The sequence below is a fragment of the Odocoileus virginianus genome, chromosome 18, assembly GCF_023699985.2.
Source record: "Odocoileus virginianus isolate 20LAN1187 ecotype Illinois chromosome 18, Ovbor_1.2, whole genome shotgun sequence".
In the NCBI taxonomy this organism is placed as follows: Eukaryota; Metazoa; Chordata; class Mammalia; order Artiodactyla; family Cervidae; genus Odocoileus; species Odocoileus virginianus.
Genome location: NC_069691.1, coordinates 45,328,556 through 45,343,579, shown reverse-complemented (window position 1 = coordinate 45,343,579; position 15,024 = coordinate 45,328,556). Strand labels below are relative to the sequence as shown.

The window sequence follows — 15,024 nt, the reverse complement described above, 5'->3', positions numbered from 1 at the left end:
GGATCCTGGAACAGAAAAAAAAAAAAATCAGTGGAAAAACTGTGACAGCTGAGTAAAGTCTAGAGCTTAACTAACTGTAATGTACTGATGTCAGTGTCTTAGTTTAACAAAACAGACGGTGAAAGGTATATGGGAACTCTGTACTATCTGCAAGTTTTCTGTAAATCTAAAATTACTCCAAAATAAGCTGCTGTTTTAATGGAAAAAATGTATTGAGGAATTCCAAAGGTTAAAAATACACTCACAAGAGACTTAGGTCCTGATTACTTGATAAATGCCAGCTTTTTATTTACAGTGAGAGTCACTGGCAGGAAAATTTTAAACTTCAGCATGTATTTGCACTGTTTAACCACTATGTGGCAGCAAATGCCTCTAGGCACCCTGCCTCATGTGCTGATCTGTTTTCTTTTTTAAAAGGCTTTGTCACAACAAACAGACTAAGGTGTATCTCCCAGAACCGCCTTTTCCTCATGCTGAGGTAAGAAAATGGAATCACTGGGTCAGATTGAGTAAGAAATGTAGGTAAAGGTATGTGGGTGGAAATAGCAGGTCATTAGAATTAAGAAATGTGGAGATAAACTGATACAGCCTTCTGTTTGCCTTGTAAGGTGGCTGTGAATATGCTAACTCAAGATGTGTTACTTTCTCTTCTTATTAACACCTTGCATTTCCAGTATGTTGCTCAGTTCATAATCTAGTTCTCTTTCATTGACTGGGTGAGGAATTTTATTCTAGTATTTACTACTGCCTTTTTTGCATAATAGATTTACTTATTGTCAAAGTCTTCCTACTAGTTGGTTATGTCTATCTTTAGTATAAAGGCTTCCCAGGTGGCGCTAGTGGTAAAGAACCCACCTATCAGTGCAGGAGACACAAGAGACATGGGTTCAATTCCTGAGTCAGGAAGATCCCCTGGAGAAGGAAATGGCAACCCACTCTAGTATTCTTGCCTGGAGAATCCCATGGACAGAGGAGCCTGGTGGGCAACAGTCCTTGGAGTTGCAAAGAAATAGACACGACTGAGCAACTAAGTTACGCTTTTTAGTATAAGATACTAAACATAGCCTATGTCCTTGGTATAAATTTTTAATAATGAAAACGACAACATTTCAGTTTAGAAACAGAAAAATTCCCCCTTCTTCACAGAACCAGTAGTGTTTTTATATGGCTGTGTGTGCCCAGTTTTGTGCCAGTTTTGTTTTTCACCAAACAGTAAATGATGAACTTTTCTGTGTCCCTCGCTGTTATTATTGCCGCCTGATATTTCATAGCATCCCATACGCACATCCTGTAGTGTTCCTGGCTTCCCTGGTGGCTCAGGTGGTAAAGAGTCTGCCTGCAGTGCCGGAGACCCGAGTACAGTCCCTGGGTCGGGAAGATCCCCGGGAGAAGGGAATGCAACCCTCTCCAGTATTCTTGCCTGGAGAATCCCATGGACAGAGGAGCCTGTCAGGCTACGGTCCATGGAGTCACAAAAGGGTCAGACACGACTGAGTAGCTAACACTTTCACACATACAGAAAGCTCACCTTTGGTATTAGAAGTCAGGAGAGTGGTCATCACAGAGACAGCAGTGGGGGCAGGCAGGACCTGGAAGCAGACAAGGGGCATTTCTGAGGAGCTGGTGATGTTGTTTCTTGATGTGCAAACGGGAACACGGATGTTTTCGGTTTGGAAAAATGCCATCCAGTTAGGTACGTCTGTGCAGGTCCGTATGTATAGGGACTTCGCTGACTGACTTATTATGCAGTTAACTGTTTGACTCAAGAGTAAATTGCAACAAGTGTCCTGCTAATTATTTTAAATCTTACTGCTGTTTTCCTACTCCCAAGGATGGGTCTTTCATTAACTAGGACGTCAAGTGGAAGGTTTTGAGCAAGTTATTTGCAGTCCTCATACTGTCTTTTTTTATTTTTTTTAATTTTCTTGGCTGCACCACGGGGCATGTGGAATCTTGGTTCCCCAACCATGGATTGAACCTGCACCCCCTCCTTGGAAGACAGAGTCTTAACTGGGCCTCCAGGGAAGTCCCATGCAGCCCTCATATTGTCGTTTTTTTGGGGGGTGGGAAGGGGGCAGTGCTAGGTCTTTGCTGCTGCATGGGCTTTGCTCTAGTTGTGGAGAGCGGGAGCTACTCTCTCGTTGCAGCGCTCCGGCTTCTCCCTGTGGTGGCTTCTCTTATTCCAGGGTCCAGGGTCCGGGAGCTTCAGTAGTTGTGGCTCCCACGCTCTCGAGTACAGGCTCAGTAGTTGTGGCGCACAGGCTGTTGCTGCATGGCATGCGGGATCCTCCCGGATCAGGGCTAGGCGGATTCTTTACCACGGAGCCACCAGGAAGGCCCCCCTCATACTGTCTTAACAGCAGCCAAGGCTTTTGCAAACTCTGCATTACTACACTGAAATTCAGAGTAGAAATCTGATCATGTCAGAAAATTAAGTGTAGCAAATGCTCGGTAGTGGACTTTACCACTGAAGGTGTACTTGCCTCTCCCCTAGTAATAGTTAGCCTTTCCTTAGAACTTGATCTCTAAGGGTATTACCATGTTCTTACCCACAGGTTTGTCACAAATGACCTTTGTCCCATTCACAGTTAGGGATGGGAAAAGACCAGAGTTGCACAATCAGGGTTCCTAATACGTGCTTATTGATATTAAGGTGTGATGGAATTGATAGTATCATGTGTCTAGTGCTCATGAGAAAATACACTTCTGCCTTTAGTACTGATAAAAAACTGCTTTACAGAATTCCTACCTCCAGCTTCACTGCCTATGTAGTTTAGACCTTAAATCAGCACAAAGGTAATTCTGGATGGTCAAAAAGGTAGTAAGTCGGCTGGAAAAGTAGATATAATGGGGGGAAAAAATTAGGGTGCCTAAAAAGTGACTTATGTGCAAAGACCTATGCTCTTCTTAGATTCCCAATCATCTCCTTGACACGTGTGCGTACAAGAGAACTGGTCCTTTAGTCAGCCATTTATCTGTTTAACTGGGGCGAGTAATGATTTTGGCCACATAGGTTATAAAAAATGTCAGTTTTATTTGTATGTAACTAGGAAGGGAAGTAAGAATGCAATGAGTGTTCCATCTTTACTCTTCATATCCCAGCCAAGCATGTGACCCCTGATTAAGACCTCCAGGGTGGTCTTGCTAATGAAAGCAGTCTCTCAGAGTTAAAGGTTAGATCTTCATAGTGAAGAAAGTTGTGTTTCCGCTTGGGAATGGCCCCATTCTCACCTCATCCTCACCATTGGGGTGGCAACAGGTGGGCTTGGAGTTGTTGCCTGGGCTCCCCTCCTATGCATTAGGAGTAACTACAGGATCGAGCAATGCCTCACACCAATTCTTCATCCATCAGACAGCATCTCAGGGCAATGTGTCGTTTGGTCACTAAGTCGTGTCTGAGTCTTTGCGACTTCATGGACTGTAGCCCACCAGGTTCCTCTGTCCCTGAGATTTTTCAGGCAAGAATACTGGAGTGGGTTGCCATTCCCTTCTCTAGGGGATCTTCCTGACCCAGGGATCAAACCCAGGTCTCCTGCATTGCAGGCGGATTCTTGACCACTAAGCCTCTCAAGGCAATACTAGTTGATATTGAGGGTCTCTGAAGTATGGGTGTTTCTCATCTGACTTGTTGGTGCCAGAGTGAAGCAGTGGGGCTGGGGCAGCATGAAGAACTTCTGAGCAGTGTCACAAGATGCCATCTGTGGTGGTCACTGTGTATGGTGCTGTCTTGGGTCAGGCCTGATTGGCAGGAGAGTATTTCCAGGTGCTGTACTGAAAAGAGGACCTTTAAGATTCAGAACATACACTTTTGGAGACAGGTGTGAAGCCATGCATGGCCTGCTCCTCACCACAGCTCTCTGTCAGGAGGACATCACTTCTCCCACGCACGTTTCTGCAAGCCTTGGTTGCAAGCCACAGTGCCGTCACACAGCTCGCCTTCTCAGGCGGTGGTCCTGTGCTGGGAAACACGCTTTCTTGTGTGAGGTGTTAACTGTTGACAGAACTCAGTGATGCACAGAGTTTGGGAAAGTCACTTGTACTCCAAAGACTTCTGGGGGACCTCTGGGCCTGGGGCTCAGAGTGTCAAGAAGCTATAAAGGAAGGGTTAGACAGAATCCAGCCAGAACAGCCTGAATGAAAGTTTCCAATAAGTATGACAGTTGTAGAGCTTCCCCGGTGGCTCAGATGGTAGCGAATCTGCCTGCAATGCAGGAGACCCAGGTTCGATCCCTGGGTCAGGAAGATCCCTTGGAGAACGGAATGGCTACTCACTTCAACATTCTTGCCTGCAGAATTCATGGACAAAGGAACCTTGCGGGCCACAGTCCATGAGGACGCAAAGAGTCAGACATGACTGAATGACACACACACATAGACCAATGTTACCCAAAGACCCATTGTTGGAGAAAGTCACATTATAGGTTAAAAACCTGTATCCTTATCTTGTATTTTTAATGTACTCCACTCACTCTCCCATGCTGCAGTGCTTCTTTCATGGGCAGGCTAACATCTCTTCCTGTTACATGTGCTTTTGACACATATTCTAGCTCATTCAGACCAACAAGCTGAAGCACTACCCCAGCATCCATGGAGACTTCAGCAACGACTTCAGGCAGCCGTGCGTGGTCTTCACTGGACACCCTTCCCTCCGGTTCGGGGACGTGGTCCATTTCATGGAGCTCTGGGGAAAGTCAAGTCTCAACACGGTCATCTTCACAGGTAAATAAACCAGCAAACAAAACCCTGTTGCTTCCCACTGGGACCATCCCAAAATACCTGTAGGATGTTACCAACCTCTTAGAGACCCTGGGAAGAATTTGACAGTAAGGCGTAAATATGATACTGTTGTTGTTATTGTGTCTGACTCTTTGTGACCTTGTGGACTACAGCATACCAGGCTTCCCTGTCCTTCACCATCTCCCAGAGCTTGCTCAAACTCATGTCTGTTGAGTCAGTGATACCATCCAACCATCTCATCCTTGGTCGCCCGCCTCTCTTCCTGCCTTCAATCTTTCCCAGCATCGGGGTCTTTTCCAGTGAGTCAGCCCTTGGCATCAGGAGACCAAGTATTGGAGCTTCAGCTTCAGCATCAGTCCTTCCAATAAGTATTCAGGGTTGATTTCCTTTAGAATCAACTGGTTTGATCTCGCTGTCCAAGGGACTCTCGAAGAGTTTTCTCCAACACCACAGTTCAGAAGCAACAATCCTTTAGATCATTATTCCGTTGTAAATACCAAAGGATAAATCACTCAGCAGGGGGAGGAGAACAACAAACAAAATGTCCCATTAGATGATGTGCACTGGACAGGGCTTTCATAGCTGTTTTTGTAGATTTTGTCCCCCAGACAGATTTCTGGTCTAGAACTACTGTTGACAGAATTTTGTAAGCTATTCAAAAACTGCAGGAATTCCAGTGATCAGTCTTGCTTCACCCTTTAGTCAGGAATTACTGACTGAGATGGATCTTTCTTCTTAGGTTATAGTTTGCTTTGGTCTGGAGAAGGAAATGGCAACCCTCTCCAGTATTCTTGCCTGGAGAATCCCGTGGACAGAGGAGCCTGGTGGGCTGCTGTCCATAGGGGCGCCCAGAGTTGGACAGACTGAAGCTACTTAGCAGCAACAGCAGCAGCTGGCTTGCAGTTTTTCTTACGGAGATGAACCCCTCAGAATAAAGCTAATCCTTTAATGAGAGCACCTTAGGGGTTTTACTTAATCATTATCTTACCAATCACGGTCTTCAGATAGTCTTGGGATTTGAAACTTGGGTGTTGAAGTAAAAAGCCTTGATATGAAATCTCGGTGGAGTTACTGTAACCTCAGCCAGCTTACTCACCTCTCTGTAAAATGGGGCTGTGGGTGGCTCCTCCTCGGGCAGCTCTGTGCTTTCAGTGAAATGTTAAAAGGAAGGAGCTCTTACCAGGCCTGGCCCAAAAGCCTGTGGGGAAAGGACCAGTTGCAACAAACTTGGGTGCCGACTCATTGCAGTGAGTCAGGGAGACTGCTAGGGGGAGGCGGGAGGCATTGCAGGACATGGTCAAAAGAACTTACCGGTTGGGCCTTGGGTTGGGTAATCTTTGAGGTGGACGCGTTGCTCTGGCTTGGGTGTCGTCAGGACCAGAAGTAGTTCTCTAGTTGGACATCTTGATTCTTGTCTAGAGGGTTAGAAGAACAGAGCCAAGACAGGGTGGCATTTGCTTGTTTGAGGTTTGGACAGAGTTGCGGTCTTGTGTTCAGGCATGATTACAGAGGGCCTTGTTTCGGTCTTGATCCATGGTGGTCACCGAGCAGCCTTTTGTGACATCGGCATCGTGTGGGATGGTTTATGTGCAGCGGGAGGACGTGGCCTGGCCTTGAGTGATGGAAGCGCTCGGAGGAGCACCTGGTGGGGGCAGCTGTTCTCCCTCCAGGGCCCCTTTTAGCCACAGGCAAAGGAAGTCAGGCTATAAGATTCACACCGCCCAGAGTCTCACCATTGATTGCCAGGTTCGGCTAAACAGGAAGTCATCTGGAGAACACTTTCTACAGTAGGACTAAGGGGTCGCTCCTGTTCTTTCTGAGGTATGTTGGCTCTGACATGACAGTGGGCACAGTAGGACAAGGCGCAGAAGAAGTGTTGCAAGACCAGAAACTTCCCTTAAGCCAGCTGAAAAGAAAGCAAGGGCTACATGACTGTCCATGACGTGCGTCACCCAGCATTTGTCTGGATCAGGAATTTATATTTAAACTGGTGTGCTGCACTTCCAGAACACAAGCTGTGTCATTTACAGCGTCCACTAGGTTCTGGGCCACTTTTTCTGGTTTGTGACCGCTGAGAACTGTATCCATACAGAGTCACACAGTATCCATCAGAGAGAGGTCATCCCCCAGACAGGTCAGGCTCCTTCGGGGGTTCTGGGTTCTTCCTGAGTAGACAGGGTCCACAGGAGGAGAGAGCATTTAAAATCCTGGAAGCTCTGCAATCTCCAGAGTTCCCCAGGCAAGGAGCCGTGCGTGGAAGCCAGGGGCCACATACAGAAAGTGGTGTGCTCACAGGGCACAGGCTGTGTTAGGACCTACAGGTCATTTTTCATGCCAGGACTGAGCCAGTGCTTTTGGCCCGAGGTGGGCAGCTTTCTCGATTAGAGTAAACAGTCCTTGGCAGGCCGGCTCCAGTGGAGGCTCCACAGAGAACAGACCAGCCAGTGAGGCAAGGACGGTTCCTGGGTGCTGGACTGGCGCTACGGATGGGCCCCGCAGCCTCAGCACAGGCGTCTTGTTGATGCGGGGTCACGATCCTTCTTTTTCTTCTTCTTTGCATCCTGTCAAGTGGGAGGCATGGGATTTGTCTCTTGCCTGGGGGTGATCTTTGAGCTCTTGCTTTGAGTGACCTGGGCTGGACATCTCCTCTGTGAAGTCACTGCTTTTGTATTAATCGGTATCTCTTGGGGGACACTTTGAGGCTGTCTGTTCATCTGGTCTTCCCCAGAGGTTTATCTGATTTTTCTAGCATCTGTTGATGATTCTGGTCTGAATAAATTATTCCTGCGATGGCTGCCAACGCATGACTTTTTTTTTTTTTTTTGCAAAGAGCTTTCCCCTCCCCCTCATTCGTTTATGTATCCCTTTGTTGCCTCATCTCTGTCAGTGTTGAAGACCCTGAGCTCACACTCCTGCCTGCAGCGCTCAGCCCAGCGTCTCCCTCTCTCTCCCCGGAAATCACTCCTATCTCTCACCGTGAGGACTCTGCCTCCTGTGACCTGCAGTGCCTTTCCTGTCTTGCTCTCCATCCGCTGGGCCTTGGCCACGCCAGCTGCTTCATCACGTGGCCACCCCTCTGTTGCTTTCATTTTTAGTATTTATTTTCTTGGCTGCACCAGGTCTTAGTTGCAACCTGTGGGATTTAGCTCCCTGACCAGGGATCAAACCCAGACACCCTGCATTGGGAGCGCAGAGTCTTAGCCGCTGAACCACCAAGGAAGTCCCCGTCGCCTTCATTTTGAATTTCCTTTCTTGTGTTCCCCTTAGAACCCGACTTCTCGTACCTGGAAGCACTGGCTCCCTACCAGCCCTTGGCCATGAAATGCATCTACTGCCCCATTGACACACGGCTGAATTTCATCCAGGTGTCAAAGCTGCTGAAAGAAGTGCAGGTACGGAGGGCGGGGGCCGCGGGGGGCCGCTGTGCCCTCTGTTCTGCGGAACGAGGGCTGGACGTCCTCACCCCCACCCCAGGGCCTGCAGGGTGCTCGGCCCGGCACCCTCCAGACTCCAAACTAGTGGGCTTTGCACCCTGAAAGGTTTCTGCTCTAAAAAAAAAAAAAATCAAAAGTGCAAGGAAAAGCAAGCGTACGCAGTGTATTATTTTTGAAGAGGACCACCTGGGCCCAGTTGGCGGTTGGGTGGTATTTGGCCGAAGTAAACACTGGCTCCCTAATTATTCTTCTCCCAAGATGATAAAAGGAGACATTTATAAGAACAAAAACCAAAAAATTCTGACTTGGTGTGTCCTACAGAACTGAGGACACGGCCTGACCATGGCCCACTGCCTAGGACCTGTGGACCTCAGGTCCAGACCGGAAACCCAAACAAGCGCAGAAAGTCACAGTTCTTCCTCACCAGCTAGTTGGGGTGCCAGTCAGAGCTGCTAAGTGACAGAAAGGCTGCCCACAAGGGACTTGGAGGGCCTTTGAGAGCAGACCCACGGATGTCAACTTCCAAGTACTTAAATAGAGTGAGAAAATAATAAATACGAGATGAGGAGTAAGTCCCTTGCTCATCAACATGGCTTTCCTTGAAAGCTTTGTGCTTCTCCGCACACACCGTGGTCCCTGGTGACTTGGGTTTGAGAGGATGGGCGTTCGGAACGGCCGTGAGGGAGCCTGGGCGGCTGGGGGAGGGTGAGGCAGGACTGGGCCTGCCGCCACCTCACGGCCTCCGCCCTCCCGGTCCTCAGCCCCTCCACGTGGTCTGCCCCGAGCAGTACACCCAGCCGCCCCCGGCGCAGTCCCACCGCGTGGACCTCATGGTGGACTGCCAGCCGCCCGCCATGTCCTATCGGCGCGCCGAGGTCCTCGCCCTGCCCTTCAAGCGTCGGTACGAGAAGATCGAAATCATGCCGGAGGTGAGCGTTGGGCTTCCTGGGGTTTCCCCGGGTTTCCTCTTGAGTCTCTGGGACACCGTCCTGGGGTGGCTTTCCTTGGGGTTTGTGTCACACACGGATGGACCAAGGTACATGGACCCTTAGCAGATAACCGGGAAGAGAGCTGAGCTTTTCAGAGATGCCGCTTTGGCTGCACTACGGTCTTAGTTGCGGCCTGTGAACTCAGTTCCCTGATCAGGGATCCAACCTGGGCTCTCTGCACTGGGAGTGCGAAGTTTCAGCTGCCAGACCACCAGGGAAGTCCCCCTCCTCCTGTTTCCAGTAATGAAGTAACAGCTGTCAACACCAGGCCTGCTGGGGTGCTGCTTATATTAAAGTTCACTGTGTCGCCCAGGGGGTCAGAGCCTGGAGAACAAACATGCTGTTGTCAGCTCTGTCATTAGCCACCTTAGGGTTGTGGGCTTTCTTGTCCTTCCTGGACCTCATTTACCAGTGAGGGTCAGGTCTCACTGAATTCAGCGATAGATGGAGGACATGACAGTAACCAGAAAGTAAGGAAAGTTTACATCCCTTGCATGATCATCATTTGCACGCATTTTAGTGGAACTTAAAGGTTTTATTCCATTGAAGATTTTGTCCTTTAACCCCAGTGAGTGTAGAGCCCCCAACTGATCTGGGCTGTGGCATTGCTGGGGAACATGACCCATGCCCTCCCGTGGGGGTCGCAGCGGGGTGCTCAGTGTGACTGTCACCAGCAGCGGCAGCCTTGAGAACGTGTTCAAAATGCAGGTTTCTCCAGCCCCACCTCAGTCCTGCTGAGTCAGAGACTCCAGGTGAGGCCCAGCATCTGGGTTTCTGCCGCCAGCCCTTCACATGGGTCTGATGCCCGCTAAAAGTGGAGAACCACTGGTGTCAGAGACCATGTGTCAGTTTTCAAAGGCAAAAGGAAGGCAGAATGTTGAGTCTCAGGAGCCCAGGTGGGATCCCTGCTCCTCGCCTAAGAACCAGTGCTCTGGACGGTCTCCTTTTGTTTTTAAGGCACCTGAGCCTTCTCAGGCTTTAATTTGTATGACTCTATGCTTGTTCATTCTGGAAAACTTGGGAAATAAGGAGAAAAAGGATATAGACCAAAAGAAAAAAAGTCAATCCTAGTTTGAATACCGAACATAATTACTATTCTAATTTTTGTGTATTTGCCTTGTCTGTTCACTGTGTTGTGGGTGTGTTTAAATCATGTATCATATAATATCTTTGTCATGTGAAGGTAAGTATATTGTGTCATTCAAGATACTTGAAAAGCATCTTAGGCTATATAATGGTCTATCATGAATGTGTCATCATTTCACTGTTCCTTTATTGGTGGACATTTATTATTCTTGCATTTTCAAAGTGCAAATAATACTTTTAGAAACATACTTTCACATAAATCTTTGTGTGGGGGATGTAGAGAGAGAACAAAAGAATCATTTGGTTTTGCCTGGGAAGTGCATGTGAGAGGAAGGAGTTAAACTCTGTCATGGTTCTTTCGGTTTTGCTACAACTAGCGGATGCTCATTTCTCCCCCAGATCAGCTCCTGACGCTCATTTCTCCCCCAGATCAGCTCCGGATGCTCCTTTCTCCCCCAGATCAGCTCCCCTGTAGACCTGCCTTCTCCCTCCCTGCATGTGCAAAGCGGGAGCGCTGACGTCAGCCCTCAGGGGCCTCCATTAAGAGAAAACCTCTGTTTCCGGGGTGGCTGGTGAACGCGTCTCCCTTCCCAGAGGTGTCCTCACTGAGTCGTCTGTGGGCTCCGGATAGAGTTCCCTGTGGCTGGGCTGCCACTTCAGTCTCCTTGGAGCTGAATTTCTTCCTGGGGCCGCCCAGGGAGAGTCCGCCGCCTGCTCGCTTCCCACACTGCCATCTCTGAGCCTCCCCAGCCAGGTCTTTGGCCTTACAGTTCTGCCCGCAGCCTGACCTTGGTCAGTGCCGCGTCAGAAGGAAAGCAGTATCTGGTTGGGCATGGCCGGGAGCCTGGAGCACACGTGTCTCTCAGTGGGAACACTTCACACTGTTCCATATTTTTCTTTTGTAAAACTTTATTTATTTTCGGCTGTGCCAGGTCTTGCTGCGCGGGCTTTTCTCTGGTTGTGGTGAGTGGGGGCTGCTCTCTGGCTGCGGCGTGCTGGTTTCACTGCGGTGGCCTCTCTTGCCGGGGAGCAGGGCGTCTAGGGCACACGGCCTAGTAGCTGCGGCACCCGGCTCTAGAGCGCAGTTTCCACAGCTGCGCGCAGGCTTCACTGCTCTGCTCCATATGGGATCTTCCCAGATCAGGGGCTGAACCCGCGGGTCCCGCGTGGGCAGGTGGAATCTTCACCCCTGAGCCACCAGGGAAGCCCCCCCACCTGCCTTGGTTTTTTAAATTGAGGTATAATTGACCTACCTTCCTCTGTGTTAGTTCCTGGTGCATAATAACATAGTGATTCAGTATATCTCTACATTACAAAATGATCACCACACTAATTCTGTTACAGTATTTCCTATAATGTACATTTCATCCCCTTGAATCAGTCTCTGTCACCTATTTGAGAAATTGGTCATTGCCTCCCTTCTGGCAACCACCTGTTTGTTCTCCATAACTGAGTTTGTTTTTTTATGTTTGTTCATTTGTTTTGCTTTTTAGATTTCACTTATCATAATGCCCTCTAGGTCTATCCATGTTGTCACAGCAAAATTTCATTGTTTCTTTATGACTAATATCCCATGTGTGTGTGTATCACATCTTCTTCATTCATTTATCAGGAGATGTTTAGGTGGCTTCCATATCTTAGCTATTGTAAATAATGCTACCCTGAACATAGGGATGCATATATCTTTTCAAATTAGTGTTTTGGTTTCTTTGAGTAAGTGCCCAAGAATGGAATTGCTGAGTCATATGGTAGTTCTGTTTTTAATTTTTTGAGGAACCTCCACACTGTTTTCCATAGCACCTCCATTAATTTTTTTTTTCATTTATTTTTATTAGTTGGAGGCTAATTACTTTACAATATTGTAGTGGTTTTTGCCATACATTGACATGAATCAGCCATGGATTTACATGTGTTCCCCATCCCGATCCCCCTTCCCGCCTCCCTACCCATCCCATCCCTCTGGGTCTTCCCAGTGCACCAGCCCTGAGCACTTGTCTCATGCATCCAGCCTGGACTGGTGATCTGTTTCACCCTTGATAGTATACTTGTTTCAATGCTATTCTCTCAGAACATCCCACCCTCGCCTTCTCCCACAGAGTCTAAAAGTCTGTTCTGTACATCTGTGTCTCTTTTTCTGTTTTGCATATAGGGTTATCGTTACCATCTTTTTAAATTCCATATATATGCGTTAGTATACTGTATTGGTCTTTATCTTTCTGGCTTACTTCACTCTGTATAATGGGCTCCAGTTTCATCCATCTCATTAGAACTGATTCAAATGAATTATTTTTAATGGTGGAGTAATATTCCATTGTGTATATGTACCATAGCTTCCTTACCCATTCATCTGCTGATGGACATCTAGGTTGCTTCCATGTCCTGGCTATTATAAACAGTGCTGCGATGAACATTGGGGTGCACGTGTCTCTTTCAGATCTAGTTTCCTCGGTGTGTATGCCCAGGAGTGGGATTGCTGGGTCATATGGCAGTTCTATTTCCAGTTTTTTAAGGAGTCTCCACACTGTTCTCCATAGTGGCTGTACTAATTTGTATTCTCACCAACAGTGTAAGAGGGTTCCCTTTTCTCCACACCCTCTCCAGCATTTATTGGTGCCTCCATTAATTCACCATCCCACCAACAGTGTACAAGTGTTCCCCTTTATATTCTCACCTCCAGTTATTTGTTGTCTTTTTGACAACCACCATTCTGACAGGTATGAGGTGATACCTCATTGTGGTGTTGATATCCACTTGCCTGCTGATCAGTAACATTGGCCATCTGTATGTCTTATTTGGAAAAATGCCTATTCAGGTCTTCTGCTCTTTTTCAGAGGGGGTATGTTGAGTTGTATGAGTTCTCTGTGAGTTCTGGATTATCTGGTGCATCATTTGTAAATACCATCTCCTTTTCCCTAGGCAGCCTTCTTGTTTTATTGATGGTATCCTTCACTGTGCAAAAGCTTTTTTGTTTGATGCAGTCTCATTTATCTTTGCTCTTGAATTCCATACTTGAGGAGATATACCCAGAAATAAAATTGATAAAAGACCAGTGTCAAAGATGCCTGTGTTTTGTTCTAGGAGTTTTACAGTTTAAGGTCTTATATTATAAGTCTTTAATCCATTTTGAGTTTGTTTTACATAGTACAAGACTTTGCATGTAGCTGTCTAATCTTCCCAGTAACATTTATTGGAGAGACAGTCTTCCCCATTGTATATTCTGGCTTCCTTTGTCATAAATGACCATATAAGCATGTGTTAATAGATTTCGAATCATTGTATTTACATTTTCATTGTCTCCAGGTATTTTTTCATTTCTTCTTTGATCTCCTCAGTGACTCATTGATTGTTGAGTAGCACATTGCTTAGCCTCCAATGCACTTGTGTAAGTTTTTTTCATGTAGTTGATTTCCAGTTTCATAGCATTATGGTTGGAAAAGATGCTTGATATGATTTCAGTCTTCTTAAAATCTACTGAGACTTGTATTGTGGCTTCACGTATGATCTCTCCTGGAGAATGTTCCATGTACACTTGAGTAGAAGGTATATTCTGCTGTTTTTGGATAGAATGTCTCTGTATCTGTTAAGTCCATTTGAGCTAATGTATCATTTGAGGCCAGTGTTTCCTTACTGATTTTCTGTTTAGGCGATCTATTCACTGATGTAAGTGGGGTGTTAAAGGTTCCTGCTATCATTGTACGACTTTGGGTTTCTCACCATCCATGCCTGAGCTCTGCACGGTGGCCCAGCAAGGCCTCCTAGCCCCTCACCCTGGGCAGCACGGCTGCAGCACTCTCTTGTCCCCGGTTTACAGGGAACCTGACTGAAACCCCCCTCTTTGCTCCCAGCTTGCAGACTCGCTGGTGCCCATGGAGATTAAGCCTGGCATTTCCTTGGCAACCGTCTCGGCTGTGCTGCACACTAAAGATAACAAGCACGTTCTTCAGGTAGCGTGGGGAGGCTGGGCTGGGCTCCAAGAGGAACCTCCAGGGCCTGTGGGGACTGGAACCCTTCCTCCTGAGAAGGTGCCGGCATCCCAGCCAGCCCCCAGGACAGTGCTTCCCACACCAGCATATAGTAGAGGGCAGACTTCCTGAGGGATCAGATCTGAAGAAAAGGGCACTACTTATTTCTCTGGCCACGTGCCTTGGAGAGAGAAGGGAGGAGAAACGATTATTCATAGGAACGGGGCCGCCCACCATTCTGGAACCATCACAGCTCCAGGAGCATCGGCTCCCCTGGTGGGTGCTCTGGAGACAGACTCTTATCAGGTGCCGGCCCTGAGCCTGCGGGCTTGAGGTGGGAGGGGAGGTGGACCCAACAGCTGATGCAGCCCCTGCCCTCGGGGGCCCCGAAGCAGTCAGGCCAAGGGCCGGGAACCTGGGGAGCCCCCGCAGGTGGAGGGCATCTCCCCCCAGCCTCACGCCTCACTTCAGGGCACATTTGCCACCTTGGAGGGCAGCTCTTTGGGCCCCTGTCTTCACCCTCCTGAGAACCCCCGTCAGGGCTAGGCTCTGTCACTCGTGCCCCGGGTTGTGTGCCCGTAGATGCCACTCACAGTGCTGGGCCCCGGACCAGGCCCTTCCCAGCCGTTGTCTCAGTTAGGCCTCACCAGGTTCTCCTTCCCATCACCTCTGTAGAGGCAGCTCCTCTGCCCTTCACTTGCCCGACGGAAGGACTGTGACCAGTCAGTCCGGCCCCACAGCCCTGGCACTGCTGCCCCAGGCCCAGCTGCCAGCGTGGGTTATTAAGGATTTACTCAGAGAGGAGCCTGGGGGGCT

The 15,024-nt window shown here is 48.3% G+C and overlaps 1 protein-coding gene across 2 annotated transcripts in view; it reads left to right on the top strand.

The window, feature by feature from the left end:
* The window catches only part of INTS9 (integrator complex subunit 9), a 120,428-nt gene that overhangs the window by 102,390 nt on the left and 3,014 nt on the right, over positions 1-15,024 (top strand). For both annotated transcript variants that reach the window (XM_020893105.2, XM_020893106.2), the window contains 5 exons: positions 418-478; positions 4,548-4,719; positions 8,005-8,129; positions 8,933-9,100; positions 14,092-14,190. In XM_020893105.2, coding sequence (XP_020748764.2) covers positions 418-478; positions 4,548-4,719; positions 8,005-8,129; positions 8,933-9,100; positions 14,092-14,190 — 625 coding nt within the window. The remainder of the gene's footprint in view (positions 1-417; positions 479-4,547; positions 4,720-8,004; positions 8,130-8,932; positions 9,101-14,091; positions 14,191-15,024) is intronic.